Source organism: Typopeltis vanoorti, chromosome 11 (assembly GCF_054136105.1).
Source record: "Typopeltis vanoorti isolate ZY-2024b chromosome 11, IOZ_Tvanoo_1.0, whole genome shotgun sequence".
NCBI lineage: Eukaryota > Metazoa > Arthropoda > Arachnida > Uropygi > Thelyphonidae > Typopeltis > Typopeltis vanoorti.
Window position 1 is genome coordinate 91,691,091 of NC_143559.1, and position 25,407 is coordinate 91,716,497.

The 25,407-nt window shown below is 33.6% G+C and overlaps 1 protein-coding gene across 1 annotated transcript in view; it reads right to left on the reverse strand.

Annotated features, from left to right (window-relative positions):
* LOC150101849 (E3 ubiquitin-protein ligase RNF115-like) overlaps positions 1–25,407 on the reverse strand; it is a 106,949-nt gene that overhangs the window by 17,144 nt on the left and 64,398 nt on the right. Inside the window, exons 4-7 of the mRNA XM_090400628.1 lie at positions 22,858–23,081; positions 18,007–18,044; positions 4,484–4,508; positions 3,601–3,673 (exon numbers count right to left, since the gene is read on the reverse strand). Of these exons, the coding sequence (XP_090256754.1) occupies positions 3,601–3,673; positions 4,484–4,508; positions 18,007–18,044; positions 22,858–23,081 (360 nt within the window). The remainder of the gene's footprint in view (positions 1–3,600; positions 3,674–4,483; positions 4,509–18,006; positions 18,045–22,857; positions 23,082–25,407) is intronic.

Genomic DNA, 25,407 nt, shown 5'->3' on the forward strand with positions numbered 1-25,407 from the left:
TCTACAGGAGATCTCCTGGCCTATATCACTCACACATTTGGACAAATTCAATGGAAAGGTTTGGGGTAATCTGCGCCAATGCTCTTGAAATCTCCAAGACTTTTGATAGGATCTAGCATCGAAAGCTTCTCAACAAGCTAACATCTTCGACTACCTTTGCCCTTTAGAAAATGGATCAGGATCACTAATTTTCTCTCAGGTTGATCCCCTCAATAGTGGATGGTGTTCTCTCCTCAGACTTTCTTGTCAATGTAAGCATCCCTCTGGGCTCTGTCATTCCACCCAATCTGTTTCTGATAAAACCTTATACATAGTTTTGCTGATGATGACATGATATAATAAAATTATGTAAGGATAACTGTGGATCCAAGAGGATGTTGAAATGCATGTACACAAATGCCTGAAGCATCAGAAATAAAAAAAGATGAGTTTTTGGCATTGGTCAGCTCAACTTGACCAAATATTATTCTATCCCATTACAGGGATAGAATGTAATGGATACTGTATTTTCAGAGAAGATAGAGGAAATAGGGCAGGAGGCGGGGGGAGTATTATTAATGATAGCTGAAGAATTTCAATCAACAAAAAAGTTAAGGAAGATTGTAGATCTGATGGAAATGGTTCATTTGAGGCTGGTGAGAGATAGAGGCCAATAGGACAAAATATATTGTTGGTTGCTGCTATAGACATGTGTGTCTAGAAGAAGATGTGGATGGCATGCATCAGCAGATTAGCACGAGTACAGGCCAGGCAATTATCATGGGTGGGAGACTTCAACTATGATGATATAGATTGGAAGGAGGAAAGGGTACATGGCAAAATGGAAATTGAATTTATATAGTTAAGCGCCTCCTTAGCGCAATTGGAAGAACGACTGTACATTGCGCCCTTCGATTGGAATAGGCCTAAGTTTGATTCTCGTCGCGACGGGAGGAATCTTTATCTGGACAATTTCAGTTGAAGGTGAGTTAGCCGATCTCATACGGAGGTAGCGGGGTTTTTTCTCCCGGAAACTTGGGTTTTTCACCCGCATACAGACAAATCGGCCCTTCAGAACACACTCAATTTACAGACATAGAATACCAGTTATGGTGGTGGTGGACGGTAGATGGCGTTGATTCGTAGTAGAGGTTCGGTGTAGTGGTTGAGACAGTTGTAGGTATCCTCCCGCAATGAGTCTTCAGACTCCTTGGAGGTGTTAGGAATAATAATAATAATAGTTACTAAGAGATAATTACCTGAAACATTTCCTGATGGAAGGGATCAGGATTTTGAGAGTGCTGGATTTATCTATAACTGTAGTAGCAACTCTACCTCCAATCAAGGAAAGTGACAATGAAGTCTTGTCCTCAACATATGGAACTTAGTCAAGAAAGAGTTTATGCAGAACTACAAAGTTGGCAATTATGACAAACTTAGGAGGCAACTTGGAGCAGCACCATGGTATAACAAACTTACATGGAATGAATGTCATTAGTGCATGGAAAGTGGTCAAGGATTGTTTGAGCAAGGCAGTATCAGAGAGTATACCCAGAGTCATGAAATTGAATCGTAGAGATTAAGATAAAGTAAGAAAGTTCATCATGTTGTATCCTTTTATTGTGGTTTAAGCCAATACGTATACAATTTTGTTCAACTAAATCCTAAATTACCAGCCCATACTAACAGGGTGCAACGAGAAGGAGAGGATTGCACAATAGGTTAGAAGCCCTGGCTGTGTCTTCGCATTCCTTAAAAGGCTATGTTGGGGTCTCCTCTTTGGTCTCCATTCAAACTTTAATGAATAGTATCTACTTTTTTATAATGTCCATATGTAAAGTGCAGACATGGAATATGTATTCCATGATATTAACAACTATAAATAATGTAGCCAAAACACCATGGAGTACAGACATAACATGCAGATTCCAATATGATTGAAATGAAATCTATTTTTTTTTTATGATTGTAGGCAATAATACAGACAGCTGAATATGAAACATAATATAATACAGACATATGAAATATGTCTGTATTATATTCAGACATATGAAACCCTGTAATACTAGGGCTGGGAGTAGAGGAATCTAAATAGGTAAAAAAAATAAATAAAAATATTCAAGCTTAACCAGCTTGCTTTCCAGAGATTCACTGAAAGCTAATTGTGTGGGGAAGAAAATGTAGTTATCCTTTTGAGAGTACTCTGGAAGAAAAATAATTTTTTTATTCCAAATTCAGTATAACGAACTATCCTCTACAGCAAACTTTTTTGGTCCTGAAGAAATAACCAAATAAAGACTAAGCAATGCAATTAAACACTGATTCCTTCAAAACTCTTGATTTGAAAAAGTAAAAGCCACATGTTGTTATACATAAAACAATGCAATGGTATAACCTAGGAAACATTGCATTATTAAATATTCATTAGCTGCATAAAAAAACAATGATTAGAATAAGACTTTCCCATATCTTAGAGAAAAGCAATCACTTTCTTTAAAAACATTCAAATTTATATTGACATAGATGAAGTAAGTGAGTTTCAGACCATAGGATATTGAATCTGTTTCTATTCCGTGTTGTGCCAAAGTAAGATTTCTTAGATTCATTGTTGCTAATATAACATTGGTGTTCTTGTATTCTCTTTTCTACTGAGCATCCAGTTTGTCTGAAGTCACTGTTAGACACCAGAGAGAGTCAGAGGAGACCTGTTTATCTTTGGAAGATGGAAACTATGTTGATGAGAAGAAAAATAGTCACTAAATTGTATTTCTTAAGAATTAAGGGTTCCAAGATGCGAGAAATGTAAGGGATTGGAATTCGACATACTGTTTTCTTGCTAATTCAGCTAGGATTATAGGAATTAAAAAGCTGTTGTGTGGTAGTTTGTGGCTCTGGCTCGCCCTGGTGTCTACCAAGTTCCTTGTGACTATCATCATTCTTACTTAGAACAAATTGGATGCTCAGCAGAAAAGAGAATACAAGAACACCAATCTTATATTAGAAACAGTAAATCTGAGAAATCTGGCTTGGCACAGTATGGAACAGATACAGATCATATTATACTATAGATTGAATCACGCTTACTTCATCTATGTCTGTATAAATTTGAATGTTTGTTTAAATAAAGTGCCAAGGCCTTACTTTGCTGTCCAAACTTAAACTGGATCTACTGCCTCTAAGATATTGGAAAGTCTTATTCTAATCACACATAGTTAAAGGTGTTTTTTTATTTTTTAAATAAAGCTAATTAATATTTAATAATGTAATATTCCCTTGGTTAAATCATTGTTTTATTGTAACATCGCGCACTTCTTACTTTTTCAAATCAATCCATTGTTAGCAGCGTTCTACCTTGTAATACTCAGGCTGAAATATATGGCTTTAAATAAATATCATTACTTATTTCTTTTTTTTTGTGTTAATAGAAACCTCTCATGGCACAAGTGTCTCTTAAAGAACAATTTTAATACCAAATATGCAAAATATACTTAGATCTGAATAGAATGGAACACATTTGGTTATATTAATTATTATTAAAAAAAATTCCCGCTAACAAAACTTAATCATCTTGTACAAATATGAGAGAACAAAATATATTATAAACACTGCGTGAAACCTTACATGCGTAATTATAGCATCTAAACCTTCTCTTCCCCAAGCATAATCTCCTGGATTTCCATGCAGTGGAAAAAAACTGTAAAAGGAAATGCAATATTAATTTGAATTAAAAATTTATAATCTATATATTCATAATAAGAAGAGAATGGCTTTCCATAAATGAAATACATGGAGCTTTCAAAGGCGTTCTTTACTGTGATTTCAGTTTTATTTAACTTTAGGGTTTCATTAACTTATTTACATCCAAAGCCCAAGTTCATTGCATTGGGAATCTCAAAAGTCCCTTCTTGTCAAGAAAAATTCTGTAGGCTGAACTCTTTACCAAATTACTGAACTCAGAAATGGTAATCTTCACTTGCATGACATTTTAATTCAACTACATAAATTTCAAATACAATATACAAAGTATCTAACTTTATACAAACATAAAATTTTCACTAGATGCTAATGAAATACATGTAGCCAAAAAGTAGAATCATAATAATGGTAGATTTGAACTGCATTAAACAGGATGTTTCATATAAATATTTTCTGTGTAAAATAAAAAACTGAGTTATCTAATTTCAACCAAAACTGAATTTAGGATATATATATATATATATATATATATATTTTAGTAAGGAACCATTATATCAAATTTCATCAACATCCATCAGATGAAAGTGCAGTATGATAGACACATGTCCATAAACATTGTTACTATCACACACACATACTTATAGTAGTTCTACAAATCACGTGGTTTTAAGTACAGAAAAACAACACTATATTGGACATAGGCCAATAAGATGGTGTTCTGCCATTATGAACTTCACTGGTAAAGAACGCCTAAAAAAACAGATCTCTATCTGACACTTTTTTTAAAAAAAAAAGAGGCAATGCTTACAAAGGATGTTCAAAATCTTCAGCATCTAGAGAGGAATAGAAAAGAAATACTGTCAGGCTATCATATAAAACAATGCACAAAATACTATGAACTATTAAAATTACCCTAAAAATCAAGATTTATAGCATTTTTATAACATGGATGAAGTTCAGAAACATTCTCAACTCATATTAAAATGTAATCTGCTGAATGTGAGAATGATCAGATTTTAAAGTTTTTGCAATGATGTGCCCTAACAAATGATAAAACAAAGTTTCTTTTCATGTATGTTTCTTTTAACAAACTATTTATTAACATTTTAAAAAATAAGTTCAATCTTGATAAAACCAGATATAAAGCTTTAATTTTAGTTTACAAATTTTACTTATCTTACTATCTATCTATATATATACATACAGCTACTTACTGATTTTATGTCATTCAGAATTATGCTGTTTAGCAAAAAAAGTAATTTGTTTTATGTTTGTGTCTGATATATACTGCGGACAAGTACTAAAAACTCGTATAGTTGATAAGTCTATAAACAAAAACAATGGTTGTACTGCACTGAATTAAAACAGACCATAAATGTTTATTAGACAATAAATTGTGTTTTATGCTTTGAAATCATATATCTAATAAAAATTAGATGGCCAACTGATTTCATATTCCATAGAGCACTATGCCTGTTTAAAGTGCATGTATGGCATGGTGCAGAAAAAGCAGCACTGAACTTTGACATCCATTTACTCCATAGCATAACATATTGTTGCATTTTATTTATTTATTTTTTTGCACCATACTATATTAGGCTAAACATGGCACAAAAAATGCTGTCTTAATCTGTGTAATTAGCTATACATGCAGCATGAAGTGTTACTCTATCATTTATCTCCATAATTCTGTACTTGCCAAGAAGTACCGTAGGATTACTATAGAGGTTAAGTTGATTGGAATCCAAAGAAGTCTGTCCAGATTATAGTCTTTAGCTTCTTAAAACATGAATAATATGTTATGGCCTAATAAATGTTTATATATACATGTTTAATATGCAAAATATTCCTATTAGAACAAAGCCTCATGCTAGAATTTAAAAAAAAAATTATTGGTAAAGAATTGCTTTACCAATGAAAAAAATGAAATAAAACAGGAAAAATACCCGGAATTTATCTCTAAAGAGAGAGACACCATAAATTTAGCCTAGGCAAACCATGTACCAAGAACATGGAAGAAGGCAACCCTAATTCTGCTACATAAAAAAGGTGAGGTAGAAGACTTGATGAATTATCAACCCATCAGTCTACTGTCAGTGGTTTGGTTTACAAAAGTCTTAGCTCATAGGCTTTGTATGACTCTGGACAACCAAAGGAACAGACAGGCTTTTGAAGTAGCTTTAGTAATGGACCATATTCAAGTAGCACAACAAATTCTACCTAACCTTTTTTTTTTTTTATGTAGCGAATTAGGGTTAACTTCTTCCATGTTCTTGCTACATGGTTTGCCTAAGCTAAAATGACCACAATGCCAACCTAAATCATGGCGGATTGATGATATCATCAAATTTGCAGGAGTGACATGGAAAAGGAGAGCCATGGACAGACAGTTTTGGAGTAATCTTGGAAAGGCCTTCATCCAGCAGTGGATCAACAAAAGCTGATGATGATACACAGTAGCAAACATATTAATCCAAACAAGCTGAATTTTTGTCAAGTTTTTAGTTTTGGTTTGGCTTCTGTTTCACTTCACAATAATTTTGGTTTTAGTTCATGATTTTGGTTGAGTGCTGCATGTTTTTAATAGCATAAGTAAGTTGACATTCATACCGTTTTATTCATTTTGTGTAGCTATAAAATGGATACATATCCAAGAAAGCATTCAAAACTATGTATTCTTTCTCAGCACATACTTGAAAGTTTTCCCACTTGGTTATATTATAAATTAAATATACCAAGAAATTATATACTTGGTTTCATCCTTTATCCAAGTGTAAGCAAACTGGCCCTTCCAATAATGCATAGCATTATACATGTCTGTAAGGATATGTGCTTTGCATTATGGGATACCAAGGCAATTGATGTGAAATCATTAGTCTAGTGAAGTCAAACTTTGTTTTCTTACACTTGGATAAAGGATGAAACCAAGTATATAATTTCTTGGCATCTTTTAATTTATAGTTTGGGCACTGTTAATACAATTTTAAAGATGTTTAGGGAGACAATTACCTTTTCTCCCTTCAGAAAAGGAAAATGTGGATGAAAGAGGAAAACTACACTTCCTCAAGATCATTTACTAATTAGAAAAAGCAAAATGAATCCAAGATTGTCTGCTAGGCATTTATGCCTAGAGACTTGGTAGCTAGTGGGATTAATGTTTCTGACATGACAGTCTGTCAGAGATTGTTGGAAGCAGGGAGAACTGCCCACAGACCAAAAAAGAAACACTGCTGATAAAGGCTATGCAGAAAAAAAAAAGACCTCAATGGACAAAAGTGTAAAAAACTGGACTGTTGAGAAATGGAAGAGGGTCACATCCTTAGATGAGAGCCATTTCTTTGTCCAAGGATGTACCCTATGTTCACAAATCAGCAGCTGAGAACTTCTCCTACCCACCTTCAACAAGCCTCCTAAACACCCAGATAAAAAGATATTCTGGGGTTGTTTTACACAGGATCACTTGTGCCCTGTTGACAGTATGATAAAAAGTTACCAATACATAAAAATATTGGAGAAATGAGTGGTCCCACAGATCCAGAAAGAACAAAGAACTCATCTTCCAACAGGATCCTGCTCCATGTCACACTTTGAAAAAAGTGAAAGAGTTCCTCAAAAATTACAACATCCAATTGTTTCAGTGGTCAGGTAACTTTCCTGACCCAATAGAAAAGTTGCAGATCATAGTGAAAAAAAGAGACTTGAAAAATTAAATTCTAATACAAAGGATAACTTAATACAATCCATTATAAAAAGTATTGTTTCAAGATGCAGAAATAAGAAAAACGTGTTCTACGTTGGTAGTCTATGCCTAAGCGAATTAACAAACTTATTAGGAACAGATGAGCACATATAAATTATTATGTAAAGTTGGAGTTTATTTGTAATTATTTTCTTGCAAAATTAAAATAATTTTTCTTTAAAATGTGATTGTTTGGATTAATTTGTTCGCTACTGTGTGTGTGTGTGTGTGTGTGTGTGTGTGTGTGTGTGTGTGTGTGTGTGTACACACACACACACACCTTTTCCAGATCTAAAAACTTACAGACAGATCCTTGTTATAGTGCCATGATTTCTCAATTATCAGTCTTAAAGTGAAAATCTGACCCAGACACCATCGATTTGACCTTGAAGCTTGTTCTGTTTCAAGATTTCCTTCCACAATTTTTCTTAGCCTTTTCTCAAATACACTTGCATAAATCTTACTGGAACACTAAGTACAGAAATTCCTCTGTGATTCTCACATTCAGTTCTAATTCCCTTTTATACATGGAAATATGAGGCTCCAATTCAATCATCTCCAGAATGCTGTGCAGCCACTTAAATTTTTATATTTTCATACATGAGCATTTCTGGTTGAATATTATTTAGTCCAGCTGTCTTTTCACACTTCAGGTTTTTGATATCTTTTCCTATCTCAAGTATTGATACATACTCCTGGGTGCATTCCTCTTAAATATTTCATACCATCAAGCTGTCACTGTTTGTTTCATTTAACAATCTTTTGAAGTAATTGCTCATCTATTGAGTACCCATTTTACTAAAGCTATCGATCTGTATGCAACATGGAGCCCAAAGCTACCTCTACATTGGAGGAAGAAACTCAAGTGTATGAGGCGGTACAAGAGCAATTGCATAAACTGAATATGAATTCAACAATTGGGAACTGATGGGATACTAGTATTGATGCTGCTCAGCTGAACCGGCTGTGCTCTTGACCTGTATAATTTGAGTCTCAACACAGGAAAGATTCCACAGGAGTGGAAATAATGTATGATAATCCCATTATACAAGGGTGGTGCAACAATGATGTGTCTAACTATTGACCTCTCAGCATCTCTGAAGTGGTGGCAAAGATCGCATAAGAAATGAGTTGATAGAGAATCTACACTTTGCAATGAAGAGCGTGGGTTTACTAAGGGAAGGTCAAACTTAGATTTTATAATAATGTGATGGCTGAGTTAAACAAGGAGAATGGATGCACTGATATTTTTAAACTTTGTTACAGGTTTTGACAGAATTCATCACGAAAAGCTTCAATAAGGATGTGTGCTAGATACGATAAAGTATTAGTAAAGAAGGCTAAATGCATTTACAGAATAACATTCGTAAAGCGCTGTAAGATAAGCCCAGGTATTCCTACCTGTTGTAAATTAAAAGAAGTTTTTAGGTCTCATAAAGCTCATAGGATTTATTTAAAGGCTAGTAGGTGACTTTTAAATTATCAGCTATGTGAAGCTAAAAAATCTCTAGCCCTCTTAAATAGAAAAATTGTTTATATCAAGAATGACTTGGAATCTGTGTTAGTGGTGAAACTTCTAACACTATTTTGTGCATATCATTGGCTTCATACCTAAAGGTTTTCATGATAAGTTTAAAGCGTAAGTTTGATTCACTAGTGAGTCACTCTAGAACCAGTACTAACGTCTGTGATACAGATAAACTAGTCATCAATGTTTCCAACCGTCCACTAACAGAAAATGAACATTTTGCTTTATCAAAAGGACATAATTCACCGTTGCTCTGAATAAGGTACCCCTTATAAACTTTTTTCATAGCATAGATAGATATTCATCCTTATCCCAAAAAAACAACTAACAGGATGTGTTTCGAATGTGCAAAAATTCTTTTTAATGCCAAGCCTCCGTGTCCAAATCTCTCTTACTCTGAATTTAAAGCGCTGAAATCACTGAAGAATAATAATAATTAATTATTATGAAAACTGACAAGCGAAAGGCTGTTGTTATTCAAGATAGAAAAGAATATGAGAGAAAAATGTCTCTATTACTCCGAGACCATTCAACTTACAGGCCCCTCACATCAGATCATACTGGTAGTCAATTAAACAGACTTAATTCTCTTATTGATAATGTATCTATGATTTCCATGAAGATCAAAAGAAAAAAACTTAAAATCTTCTTTTGTTGTCCACCTAGATTGTATGGCTTCCCAAAGTTCATAAACCAGGTATTCTGTGAAGACCAGTTACAGACTGTAAGGATGTCCCACTTATAAAATTCCAAAATATTTATCAAATTTACTCACTTCTTCAACTAGAACTGCTACTTATATAAAAAATACTTTGCATTTCAAAAATAAAATTTGGGATCTTCTTTTGAACAGTTTAGATGTTGTTTCATTATTTACTAATGTTCCTTTATCTGATAGCATTGAATTACTACAAAAAGAATTCCCTTCAGACATTGTTAAAATATTTGATTTTGTAATACATTCTGTTTATTTTGCCGTCAAAAACAAGTTATATCAACAAATCGAAGGAACAGCAATGGGCAATCCTATTTCTCCTGCTATTGCCAACTTCTTTATGGAGCACTTTGAACAACACTTCACCTAGACCTACTCACTGGTTCAGATATGTAAATGATATTTTTGCTATCTGGAATGGCTCTTCTTATGAATTACAACAGTTTCCTCTCTAAATTAAATGCACTTCATCCAAGGATCTAAGTCACCCTAGAAGAAGTAAATAAGCAGTTAGCCTTTTTAGATCTTTTAATTCTTTGCCAACCAGATGGTAATCTACATTTCTCAGTTTTTAGAAAAAAGACTCATACAGTCGTTATATCCATGAATTTCATCACCATCCCAGTCAAAAGTTAAAACACTAGTTCATCAGGCCACTCCTTATGTTCTTCAGATGAACTATTACAGAAAGAATTACATTATTTCTACATTTTTATCTAATAGTTAAAAGAATTTTTTTCATGAAAAGAGTTTTGAGCAGTTTTGGCATCTCTACCTCTTCAAATGCAGAAGAAATAACTCATATTCCTATCCCTTATGTGCAAAACATTAGTGAATGCATAACAATTTTAAAACCACTAAATATTTTTGCTGCCTTTTGCTCCATCAGAAAAATCTCAACCTTTTTCACTTCTCCAAAGGACAAGCTTCCATATCTCAATTATCCAGGTCTCTACCAGATTCCTTGCTCTTGTGGGTTATCTTATTTCGGAAAGATCTGCTTTTATTCGGCAAGAAGAACACAAGTTTTATATTCAATACCTTGAACCTGAACAGTCTGGATTTGCAGAGCATGCTATCAACACTAGACATAGAGTTCGCTTGGAACAAGACAAGAGTTCTTCACACAAGTTGGTTCCTCATGGAACAGCTTTATAAAGAAACATGTGAAACTTTACTTCACTCTCCTAACTTATAAACAGATCCGATGGTCTACATCTATCCCGCTTGTGGGAGAGTGTACTTTTTAAATCAGCTAATCTTTCCTAACTTTTGTTTAATTGTGTGTATGTGTATATATATATATATATATATATATACACATATTATTTAATTACTTTTTAAGTTAGGAAATTTAATGATCTTTTTTAGTTATCTTACATTAACTACTTAGGTGGTGCCTTGTGGAATTGTTCGATTAGCTTTGTATTGAAGATGCCTTTGATACTTAGGCAAAAATTATACTAATAAAATAATATTTTATGTGAGTTAATTCTGGTATTATAATTTATTTAAGCATGAAAGGCTGTTGCACAAGTTGGATTATAAATTATTAGTATGAATAAGAGGATGGCTGAGTGACATCAAAAAGTTGTGTATGACAGATGTGAGTCTGCAATTTAAAGTGACCAGTGGTATACCACATTGATCAGTCCTTGGTCCATTGTTATTCAAACTTTACATTGGCTGAGTGCTTAGCATACCTGTTCTCCAACCAACAGGTCACAGGTTCAAATGCCACCATGGGCATGAATGTTTGTAATCATCTTTAGGTGGAAGATAAATTTCATTGCTTAGTGTGAGACCACCTCCCCACTTATTGGAGGAATAAAGTGGTTGAAAAAGTTCCAGGGTTTCTGGACCATGTAAAAATAAAATTTAAAAAAATATGTATATAAAAAATTGACAAAAATTGAGAAAAAAAAATCCTTGCCCGCCCACAGTACAAATGTACTATAGGGTTTAGTAATAGCCTTTTGTGGATGGTTATTACTAAAATAAAAAATTAGCCAAACAGGTGTTCTCTGCCAGGTTGGCAGGAAAAAGACCCAGAGGAAGACCAAGATATAGATGGGATATGGTAAAAAGTGCCTTAGAAGATAGATATATAAATATAAGATCTGATAATTGTAGCTTTAACAGGTAACAGATTGATTTGGCAGAAAATGGTAGGTAGGAAGTTAGTAATGATGTAAATTTTTCATGTAGTACTATCATAAATGTCAGGAATTTGATGATGATGAAAATAACAAATACTAAAATAAAAAAAATTTATTAAAAAAAAAAGAATGAATGAGAGCAGGTGGCCAAATATTGCCTGGAAATATAAATCTATATTTCCTGGCAATATTTTAATAAGTGTCCCTTTATATTTATATATAAAGGGACACCAATCAAGAGCAAGACCCAAGAGGAGATGGGCAGAAGACTTTTTAAATCCTTGAAAACGTAACAGGCAAACAATTGTGAAGCCAAGAAGAAGCAAAGACAGGCAAGATGATCAGGAATGAAACTGGCAATCAGTACTTGCAGAATGATTTGAATAAGCTAGAACTGTGGGTATGTGAAAATAGCTATCAGTTCAATGTTAGTAAACATAAAGTAATGCACTTTAGTGTAATGAGATATCCAATGATGTATTCTGCTGGTGGGAGTATGCTAGAAGAAACTGACCAAGCTAGGGATCATGGACTTTTAGTAGATAGTAAGTTGATGTTCAGAGGCCATATAACAACATTGCAAATAACTCAAAGGACTGCAAAGCTGATACAAACATTGACATGCAAGAATAAGGTAGTCATTTTGCCTCTGTACAAGACTTTGATTATGACCTCATGGCTACAGTGCACAGATCTGGTTGCCAGGTTTCCAATGGGATGGAGGAGAGCAGGTGCAAAGAAGAGCGTTAAAGATTAGATCGGGAGTGGAACACAGATTATACAGAGAGACTGAGAATTTGTGGCTTGCAAATGCAAGCAAACAGGAGAAAGAGAGAGATGATATGATAGATGTTTGAAAGGGTCATACAGGATTCCACCAGTAGATGGAATATTTCAATTTATAGAGGATGAGGAAAAGGACAAGAGGGTATTCGTGGATGTTGGAAATGAATGCAGTCAAGAAAGGGATGAGAGCTAATTTTTTTTTCCTCTCATAAATGGTGCATGACAGGAATGACTTACTTCAAGAAAAGGTATGATGCAGTATGAGTGATAGGTGGCTTGTCTCAATGATTCTCTGACTCCATGGAAGTCACTTTTAATGATTACTCTAGACATTTTTCAGTACTCTTTCCTCTAAGCTTTTCAATAGCCTCCAAAATATTTTGCCACCTTCCTAATATTTTTGTTCTATATTTGCAGCAGTCTTCCCAAAACTTGTGAGCTACTTTTAGACATAGCTTATCCTGTCACTAATTATCAAAGGAAAAGCCATATGGTTTCATTTCAGTGATGTAAATAAATAGAAATAGGAAATATTAAAAATCCAACCTTATTTGTTGTATTTTTCAAAAGGCAAATCAGATGCCAAGGACTGCATTTTCATAAGCTCTCTAGTCAAATTTTCAAATCTTTCAAAGCTTCTACATATAAGGTTGGATCTTTAATATCACCTATTTTTATTTAGCCTTCTTATATTTTTCTCTATTCTCTTAGTGCATCTGCCGACTTACTTGCTAGGAACTTTTGATGTGCTTTCTTCTTTTCCAGGGCTGCTTCTTTAACTTTCTGCATTCATTCTGGAGTTCCTACAATTCTATCCTTTCTTCACAATATGCCAATGATATTACAAGATTTGGTTCTTATTTTCAAACTCTTTCATTGTTTCTTGAATAATGTCTTTATAGTTAAGTCTACAATTCACCTCTAAAAGCCGTTTGTTTTTAATTCTTTTTAAAACTTTCTTTACAATATTTTTCTTTTCACTATGATATTCATTTTTATTCTGCTTAAAACTCAATAATGATCATTTCCAATTTAAAATTGCCTGTACACTTGTATCATAAACTGGTGTGTGATTATATCACTTTTAGCAATAATATAGTCAAATAAGAATTTTCTTATGTCCTCTTCAATGCAAATTTCAGCACATGTGTATGTTGAAACATGGTGTTAGTGATGAATGTTTCCTGAACAGAAATTAAGCAGGTATTTACCATTATTATTAGCTTTGTTCTTTTCTCCAGGTTTTTCCAAACATTTTTATATGCTTAGGGGCCATTTCCTACCCTGCTGTTTAGAGCTTCAAGATGGACTTGATTTCTAGTTTGTTTGTTTGTTTTTAAATATCAATTGTCTCTAATGGCACTTGAAAAATTCCTCCACTTTTTAGGAAACCCTAAGGAAGCAGTGGAGGAATTTTGTGGGACCATAAGCACAAATAAGTTTCACTGTCCGATTCCCCATTTTGAAGTTTATCAGCTATCTGAAACTGTCTTCCAACCAAAAAGTTAATATTCAACATCCAATTTTGTATTGGATGCTATTGCCACTCCTTCCTTTTCTTGATACTGCCCAAATGTAACGTCATGTATTTTTAATTTTTTTTCATTGATACTTCGTAAACTAATGGTGGCCATTTACAAATCTGCTGACGCTGAGTTTGTTCCAGTAGCTAACTTTCTGCCAATTGCCCTGGGTTTTTTTTTTGATGAAAAGAGTGAAAATCTTTTTTAAACAGGCAATGCCCAGCCAGCATGAAATTTTATCTATCATGTTTCTTTGTTTGTATTTAAGCCAATACAGAATACAATTTGGCAATCCCAAATTGCCAGTCTATCTCTGTTCCTTTAGTATGCAGTGTATAACTACTAACATGGTGCAACATGTTAAGGCAGGAATTGGACATTAGGTCAGAGGCCTTAGTCAATTCTTTGCACTGCTTAAAGACTATGTGGAGATCCTTCATGGTTACACAGTGATGAGGATTCATTATAAAAAATTATGGAAATGACTACTGTATTAGAGTAAATACTTCAGTTTAATATAAAATAAACTAAATAAAAAAAATTTGATTAACCATCCTAATCTTAACAATAACAGTGGCATAAAAATCCCAAGAATTTGGATGGCACACATTCAGTCCACTTAGTTTTTCGCTGGCCACCATCCATACTGCTTTGTTTGAATTTATATGTATACTTATATGAGTAACTTTGTGTGAACATGTTGCTCTCTAGTTTAACTTATTTTTGTAACCAAATAGATAATAATGATAACAGGAGACTAGCATTGATGTAATAAGTCCCCCCCACCACCACCAGATCAGGCCAGTAATTTTAACAGTTGACCAAATCAATGTAACTTTAGCATACCCATGAAGATTGTAGCACAGCTTGTTTCTTTGTATATATGTGTATACTCCAAATATAAAGGTCGAAACATAGAGTGATTATTTTGGTTTATATTAAACTGAAGTTTTACTCTAACATGGGAGTTGTTTCCATAATTTTTATAATGAGTTATGTGGAGATCTTTTTCCATTTATCTAACCTTGATAACTCATGTAACCTTAATTAATCAATCACCCTGCCCCCACTTTTTTTTTTTTTTACAAAGTTAAGCTTAATGATGTGTAAGTGAGAGAAAGTATCGCTAAAGGTGTTTAAATCAAATTTTATGTAAATAATTCGTTGTATAATTTTTTATATTAATCATAAATTTTTATTTTTTTTATTATTTTTTTTTGTACTACAGTTCTGTAGTCTTGTTCCTGGGATTAAGAATATGTGAATGTTATAAATCAGATTATGTTTAATATTTTGGAGGAACTACTATTTTTTAAAGAAGAGTAAATTTAGACACATCAATGTATCAGCACATGGCTTCATATATATCTACAAATGATTATTAACATAAAAATATGATACTATTGTGAAAAATAAGGGAGCTATAAAATTATTATACATATTGTGGTATTTGACTGAATCGCTCTTCATTTAAAAATTGTGAATGGCATATTAATGCTTCCCGATGATTTCATATTTACTTGATAATTGTGGATATCTATCAGCGTTGATTATTATTATTATTATTATTAAAACTGTTGTTACTTGACTTGAAATCAGTGTTATGAGATGCCATGATGGATGTACTGGGGCAAATGTTGTAGGTGGGGAGATCATAAGGCTCAAAATATGGAATGCAAGGAAGAATTTTTTTTTGGATATAATTTTAATTAGAATTTACTAATATAATATTAACCAGGATTTAAAGAAAGTCCTTTTTTCTGTTCTGTTTGTAGGTTTTCAAGGTGACAGTTATTTGATGTTAATACCTCACTCTTACGGGTACTATAATTATGTTTAAAGGTCACCAGTCCTTTTATTTCTAAGAATTCAACAAACTTGTATTATGAGAACAGTGTCATCCCACACATTTGTAGAATACACATGGAATGATAGTTTAATGAATATTAAGGAAGCAAATCCTAGAACATTATTTTAATGAGATACTTTGTATATGAAACAACTCTCAATTGTAAAAGAGGAGGATGGGAGTGGAAGCCACTTCATTTGAAGGTTAGAAAATTCCATCTCCTCTCATTAACTATGTGAAAGTTATCTACTTGAATGATGATAAATGTTTCTTTTACTACTTTGGCAAAGAGAATTTTTTTTTTTTTAATCTTCTTGTGGAATAGTTAATGATGAGGAAAATTTGTATCTAGAAGTTTAAGAGGCTGGTCTGAAAAGTTCTCGGCTTAACAATGAAAAAACAAATTTATAATTTAAAAAAAAATTATCTATTTTTCAACATAATCTCCTTTAAGACTAATACATTTATTCCAGCAATGCTCCAGCACCATTATCCTGTCCCTGTAGTGGTTCTCAGTAATATCGACAATCAACAGCTGCAATCACTTCTTGATTCGAAGAAAAACACTGACCAGTGAGGAAGAGTTTTAGTTTTGGGAAGAGATAGAAGTCAGAGGCAGTCAAATCTGCAGAATAGGATGGATGTTCCAACAATTCATAGTGCAGATCACTTAAGTTTCCCATTGCCAAAACACCTTTGTGGCAGGCGCATTGTCCTGATGAAGGATGATTTTTTTTCTTCTGCAAACCGAGTCTTTTCTCACAAATTTTTTCATCTAGTCTGGTTAAAAGATCAGAATAATATTCCTCGGTTATTATTTTACCCTTTTCAAGATAATTAATAAACAATTATTAGCATCCCAAAACACAGATGCCATGACCGTCCCTGCTGATGGAACAGATTTTGTCTTCTTTGGTGCTGAACAACCAGCTTCTGTCCACTGTTTTGACTGCTGTTTGGGTTCTGGTGTTTAATGGTGAATCCAGTCTCACCCACAGTAATAAATCGACACACAAAATCAGTTTTATTCCTGTTAAAATGCTCCAAGCACTGTTCGGAGATTTTCATGCGAGTGCGTTTTTGATCTGATGTGAGTAAGCGTGGCATCCATCTTGCACAAAGCTTTTTCATTTGCAATTCTTCATGCAAAATATATCCTACAAGTTCTTTTGAAATGCCTATTCAGCAATTACACGCACTTTGACTCACCAGTCATCCAATACCATATCGTGCACATGATCAATGATTTCTGGTGTTGTTACACTTTTCTGGACGTCCTTCACGTGGATCATCTTCAAGGCTGGTACAGCCACGTTTAAACTCAGCAGAATATTTCTTAATTGTCGAAAACAAAGGAGAAGAGTGCCCATAAACTTTTATGAACTTCGAATGAATTTCTTTTGGCGTTAAACCTTCTTTTACAAAGAATTTTATAACCGCATGATACTCAATTTTATCCATTTCAAGGGAGAAGTTAGATAGGGCTTAAAACGGCCTCGCCTACTCCCTATGTATACGGGAATAAAAAAGGCGTTAGCTGATTTTTTTTTTAAGGTGATAGAATGGCTTGCAATCTCACATGGATGCTTATGACAGATGTACCACCTTAGAAAAAAAAAATGTTACCAATAGTGTTGCCATCTATGGTTGAGGCCGAGAACTTTTCAGACCACCCTCGTAAAGGATTGAAGTATGTTAAAATATAACAGACTTTACATTACTAATCTTTTAAATTGTAATCTAAGATTACAGGTCATTGCTAGGATGTGTTGAAATTTCCTTGAGGTGAAGTCATTTTGCAGCAATGTTTTTGAATGTTTTTATTTTATATTTCCAAAACCAGATATCTACGAGTATTTTGAATAGTGGAGAAAACGTTCTCTTTCTTGTTCTGTTGATAATAAAAGTTGTAAGAAATTAATTGAAAGAGAAAACTAGAAAATTTTAGATTTGATTTATGTATAATAAATTTGAATATCTGGTATGATTCTTTTAGAAGTTTAAAGTATTTGTAGCAAATCATTTTTCTCACCTCGTCCTTCTAACAAAGCTGCTAGCTGCTCCCAGAAACTAAAAATTGAATTGAATAATTTGATTATTCTACAGGGCTCTACTTAAAGATAATAAACATATACATTAAAAATGCTTTTAAAAAATACATTGCAAATTTCATAATAATCAGGTCCAAAAGTACACTTATCATCTAAAACTTATCTTGAGCCTAATTAGTCATTTTTAGCCAGTTACACCTAGAAATACAGGAAAAACTGCTGATCAACATCGTTTCACAATCTATCAATCTTGCATCCAACCTATTAAACCCACTTCTCATTCTCTTCCTTCATTTCTTCCTCCCTACATTCTTTGGTACAGTCTTTCACACACCGTTTTCAACTAGGACTATGACTCCCCAAAAAAGATAAAAGCTTTTTCATCTTAACCACCTGACTACATGGTATACACACGTTCCCCCCCCCCCCCTCAAAAAAAAAAGTACTATGCCATCCTTTACCCTCAAAAAAAATATATATATACACAGGTATGTCAAATTAATAATCCTTTTTTAATAACATAAATCTCATTTAGTTAAAATTTAATTTTTGCCTAGGTTGGATTATAGGGGCAGTTCTACATTAAATGTTTTGCTTTTTCCAATTTATAATTAAATATTAGAAGCTTCATGAAATTTTCAGAAAAAAATTTAAGTATTATTACTTAGATATATTTCCATGAGATAAAAATAATTAAAATGTAAACAAAAATAATTAATTTAAGCATTAAAATTAGTAAAGGAAAAAAACTGGGTAATGTATGCACATAATATTGATGTCCACATACTGCTTACAAAAACTATCACAGGTAAATCATAAACAAAACATAAGAAATTAGTTCATTGTTACATTCAGAAAGAGCAATTAATATGCAGAGTATGTAATTAAAATCATCAGCATCCAAGAGTAATTCTACTGTCTCACATCAAAAGTGAAGTTGTTCAGTCTTAAAACATGGTGCAATTTGCCGGCCTGGTTAGCTGAGCGGATTACCTGTTCTTCAATCAACAGGTCGCGTGTTCAAATCCTGCTCTGTGCATGTATTTTTGTGACTGTCTTTAGGTGGGGAGATGAATTTCATTGCTCAGTGTGAGACCACTGTCCTGCTTTACTGGAGGGCTGAAGTTGCTTGAAAAAGTTCCATGTTTGGTTTCTAGAACAGCGTTTCCAAACCGAGTAAAAAATAAATAAAATTAATAAAAATTTATAAAAAAAAAATCCTTATCCCACCCATGATACAAATATACTATAGGTTTGCAATTAACCTTTTGTGGGTAGAAACCACATACAAAAATAAATAAATAAAAAAATTCACAAATGGTATAGAAAACAGAGATTAAGATCCTTCACATGAAATGGCAAATGTCTATTTTGAGGTTGCAATGTACTCTACCATATGAAAATGTGCTCACAGAAATTCTAAATACATAAAACTAAATCTCTCAAAATAAATTACTAACTATTTGGATATTATCATCATAACTATAAATTAATTCTAGAAAAGCCAATACCACAAGAGTGTGGTATTGGCTTTCTAGGATTCTGGATTACTTTGATTTCTAGCATGAGCGCATGCACAATCACTGCTTTTTACAAAAGTAGCCACATGTTATGTTATCAGACTTGCAAAAATTTAAGTAAACTCTTCACACCATTCAACATGTCTGCTGATGGGTATCACATCTGAATGTGTACCAAAGACATATTGAGCAAGTTCTGTATATAAAAGCTTTTGTTTTTATTTTAAATATTTTTCCTATGATGTTGAACTTATGGGGCACCCTATTTAAAAATATAATAATAGCAGAAACCTCAATGCAAGAGTAGGAAAGGATCAAATTAATAAGAATGCCAAAAAACCATATAGCCAACAAGGAGAAATAGACAGATACAAAATATAAATTAAATGAAAGATAATGAATATATCTAAGGAAGCTGTGACCATATGATCTGACTTCTGCAACAGGGTTACTAGCTTCTCACAGGCTGCACACTACTTGTGATGGCAGATGGATCTTTTATCTCCAAACTCTGCAACTGGCTTTGTTCCACAAGACTGTCCTTTCACCTACTTTTTTTTTTTATTTCCACTATAATACACACACACACATTGTTAAGTCAGGTGTGTGACAAGGGTGCACGTTATCTCCACTGTTATTGATTATCTATAAGGATCACATTATGAAGGAAAGTGGTATTAAATCTGATATCAAAATTGGTGATATTAATCTTAGCTCTTTGCTTTATGCAGATGATGATGCCTATACTTCTTAATAAATTCAGTACAAATCTGCAAGATTCCCTAACTAAACTGAATAACTGTCGTAATAAATTTGGTATGAAAATCAGCAGAAACATTTAAAACATCAACTGTATTCTGAATGGTGAATTAGCTCTCATATTTTCTTGATTAGTATATTTCAGTCTACACTTCATCACTAAAGGCTGCTTGAATGTAATTCTTTTTAAAAATTCATACAAAATTTTTCTTTTCAATACCATATTCGTTTTTATCGTGCTTAAAATTAAAAATGCTGATTACTTCCAATGTCAATTACTGACATACTCTTGTGTCTTGTAAAAAATGTGAAATACCATTTTTTATAAGTTATAAGACTTTCTTATCTCTCGCATCCTCTCCATGTGAATTTATAAACGTGTTGGAACATGGTATTTGTAATGAACTAGTCCATGTTCTGAATAGAAATCCAGCAGATATTTACCATTACTATTAGCTTTGCCCTTTTCTTCAAATTTTCATTTCTGCTTGAACTTTTTTAGTTCTTACTATGCTGTTTATACCTCCAACAAGAACCAGCTTCTTTTATATATCTGTCCTCTCCAATAACTAGAAAAACTCCCCTGCTTCTTCCTTCAAATTCCTTGTGATAGCAAAGGCACAAATAAGTTGCATTGTCCAAATTTAACATTGTGATATTAGCCAACAGCATACTACTTGAAACTGCTTAAGAAGTTTATGTTTAGTGTTCACTACTACAGCTGCTCTTTCTTTTGCAGGAGCACAGCCACAGCTGGTCTGAAACTTTATGTTGTATTAATGTTTATTGTGCTTAAAGCCAATGCAGAATACAATTTGATGGGCAAGTCCCAAATTGCTAGTGCATTGTCAATTGTTCAGTATCCAGGTGAATACCTAATGATGGGACACACCATGTAAAGATGAAGTTTGGACATTTGTCAGAAACCCTAGTTATTTCTCTACACTGTATGTAGCTTTGAACTTTAAACGATTCCCTGGTGAGGATATTTGGCCAAAATCATTCAATTTAAAAACACTAACATTTATTTATGATTTTGGCCATTTATCATTCTAATCTCAGAATGAGTTCAAATTCTGGTATGATGCAGCTAAATTGATTATTATTATTATTATTTATTTAAATATATAGAGAAACAAACCTGTGGAGTATTCATAACAATAAATTCATATATATGCCACAGTAATTAACTTTTTAATAATATGTAAATATTTCATCTTAAGTATCATAACACATCATCAGTACAGTTATAAACAACAATAGGAATTACATTAAAAAACACATCAGTGCGCATGCTTACATTGTAATCTCTCTATGTATACAGTAGAGTTTAAGGACTAAATACTACTGGGTTGTAATTAAATTGCAACCAATAGTATTTATTCCTTAAACATGCTACTGTATACATAGAGGGATTCCAATGTAAGCATGTGCACTAATGTGTTTTTTTGATAATTCCTATTTTGTTTTTAACTGTACTGATGATGTCGTATGTTACTTAAGGTGAAATATTTACATATTATTAAAAAGTTGATTACTGTGACATACATATGAATTTAAAGTTAGTAACAGATAAATTAAAGCATTTGCTAAATAAAAAACCAGAATGTTCTGTAGAGACCTTTAAATTTGATTTGAATAATTAATGACTAGCCACATCAGCACTTAAAGACTGACTTAATTCCAGATGACCCTGTCTACATGTGTTTGTGACTGGTTCTAATCTGGCCACAAATACCTGTAGATTGTTGGTCAAACTATATATTCCACGGTAGGCTATGTGATGTCATTCACCAGTATAGCAAGCGTAGTGCTACTTCTGCAGAAATGCTCACTAATTATTAGGGAAACTGTTTCATCAAATATTACCTTTAATGTAAAGTGGGTCCACTTTGGCAATAAAACAAAATTACTGGCTCAATTCAGGTGAAGCAGCACTTCCAGTAAGAGGTCAGCTTGAGACCGGTCATTCTGCCTTAATAGAATTCTGAGCGATTGGTCTACTTTGAGCTGATTCCAGAAAGGAATGCTGTCAATGCTAATCGCTATTCTGAATAATCAGAATGAAGGCACACTGTGAGCAGTATCCTACACTAGTTAGTCAACAGTGAAGGCCTTCCAATTTTCTGACTACAGGTAACTTGATATTTGTATTCGGCCTACAAATATCAAGGAAACGAAGATGGAGCTTCTCCCTCATCCAGTCCATCTGATTATCACCATGCTCAAGTCAATGATTCATTTTTTCTACCTACGTAAACAAAGGTGAAAAATGAAGAAAAAATTCATAAAGAAAGTACTTTGTTAGATAATGTTCTCCCCCTCAATCATAATTTGATCATGTATTTAAAATAAGATTGACCTCTGTTTATTTTTTACATAACTGTCTTCTGCATGTCTCCAACCAAGTTCTGCTCCACATATTTCTCCCTTGCAATTATTTATACAACTGTAATAATTCCACAGAAAAGTCAGCCTAATAATAGTCATGCAGTAGTACTAATAAGAGTAGTGTCAACTAAACAAACAAATAAAATATACAAACAAACATACGCTGTGGGTCTTTCACTACGATAAAATAATCTATTAAATGGGCCTCGATAACGTTGTGGCATTCCAGTAATTTGAACAACATCATCCTCATTATTAGTTGAAGAATTTTCTTCCTCCTCTGTCTGCTCCAATGGTTCTAACATGCGATGCATATGTCTCTGCCGATACCTTTGTCGCCGCTGTCGTCTTCTGGTTTCAGCTTCATCTAATCCACCTAAATGTGACTGAAAGGATATAAAAAATAAATAAAAATTTTAAATTTAAAAAAAAATTAAAAACTAAAAACTTCATATTCCAAGATGTAATATAAATATACAATGTGTAATGCACCTTAGTGTAAAATTTCTAGCTAGTTCAGAATTGATTTTTTGAAAACAATTAAAACACAGTACAAAAAAGATGAATTATTCTTATCAAAAGTTATATCTGTTTCTGCCTAGTGAATAAAATGTGGCTGGCCAAACCAGAATTATCAAACTCATGAAGTAGAATATAATCTTGATTCTTCTTGATAAATCTGAGCTGAACAACTGAAGGCCACATAAGCAAGGAATTCTATAAGCTCCAGGAGGAAAAAGTGGAGGATATTTGAGCAGTTAAGCAGCTTAACAGCAATAAGGCCCCAGGTCTCAGAGTACACCTCGAAACCCACAGAACAAGTTTCTTTTCCTCCTCATTCATCCCTGTTACTGCAGTACTGTGGAACAGTCTTCCCCCAGACGTATTTCCCAAGGAATACAACATACAGGTATTCAAATCAAATGTAAACAAGTTTCTCCTTTCACAACCCACCACCCATATACGGTACTAACATACTATAGGTTGAACAACCAACCTCCTGTATATGGGCCCAACATAAAAAAAAGCAGATGGAATCACAGCAGAGTTAATTAAGGAAAGGGGGATGGAGGGATAAGAGTTTCATAGATTGATTACAAGGATATGGGCAACAGGATCATGGCCTAGAGAATGGAAAGTCTGTTTCATACCACTACATAAGAAGGGAGATATGAAGGCTTGCAAGAACTATAGAACAAGTTTAATATCTCATGCAAGCAAAATTTTATTGAAGATCATGCTAAATAGGATTGAGGCTAAAGTTGAGGCAGAGATGATGCTCTGGAGATGCTGGATATAATACCAGCAAAACATCAGCTAATAAGTTAATAAATATAAATTTTCTTTTCCATTCTGTACCACTAAAATAAACTAACATGTACTACCAACACATAAGCCTTTCCACTCACTCATGAAGTCAGTACAGCACAATCACCAATCAGAGGCAGAAGAGGCACATCTTTAACTAAATTCCTTTTGACACTATAATCAGCTCTAACATGTTGATCTGGAGTTTCTTCTGTCACATGCTGCTTGAAGAAGTTGTCTCACAACAGTTCAATAAATTTGGTTTCATTTTTCTCATGAGATTTCACCACTATCCAATCAATGCTTGGATAATTAATGTAAATCATTATGGGTTGATTACTCGTTTCACACCATCATGTTGAGCCTCTGTAGCTCAGTCAGTATGGACAAAGTCCTTTGGTCAGAAAAACCTGGTTTCGATTTCCATCCATGACGTGAGGAACTTTTATCTGGTCTCTTTTGACTAAAGGTGAGTTAGCTGGTCTCATATGGAGGTCGAGGGTTTTTTCACCTGGAAACTTGTTTTTTTCGTTCCTCAGAACAGACAAAATGGCCCCCCTGTAAGCATACATGGATCTACAGTCAGAAAATACATACTTAATCTCTCATTAGAAGGGCTCAACCTGTCCTAAGGGATGGGGAAGGTAAGGGGAAAACTCCCATACAAAATAAATAATCCATCATGTTTATTTAGTAATGTATTTCACTGTCACTAGTAACTAATCCACTTGGTCTGTAACAACATCCCACTATGTATTTGATCCTGTTAGACTGCAACTTATACCAAATAGTTTTAAACTTAATGCTACATGGAAAAGTGTTTCTAGCATTGTAGTCATAGCTTTCTACCCTAACTGGACTGAAATCAGCCCCCCCCCCTCCTATCTTTAAAAATACTATGCCCTTTACGGTCAAATACAAGTTAGTATATCTACCTTCGATAGCCAGGTCTCGATGCCTACAACCTAAGTCCTGCTGGGGACTCAGATCACCATGTTCACCAAGGAAACAACGCTACCCATTTGTTTCTGAAACTCCAGGTATTCGTGTAGACATAAGTTACCAATATGTTTTTTTTTAATATATACTCACTTCTGCAGTCCATATGACCCAGTTGCACAACTTGTAGATCTCTATTCTTATCTAATGCTTTACTCATGCTGACATCCTTGCACTTGAATAAATCTGAATGAGATGAACATGCAACTGTTTTTTCCTAATAATTTCAATGATAATGCACATTCCTCTCATTAACAGTTACATAACATAGTCACTCTTTTGCAAAGATGCTCACTGTTCCTCTCATCATAATCTAGTTTCCCTGACTCACAGTATCAGTTCCCATGCCAATTAATAATTTTTCCAGACTGCTAATACCAAATGCATTCAAGTGTAGGGCACCCC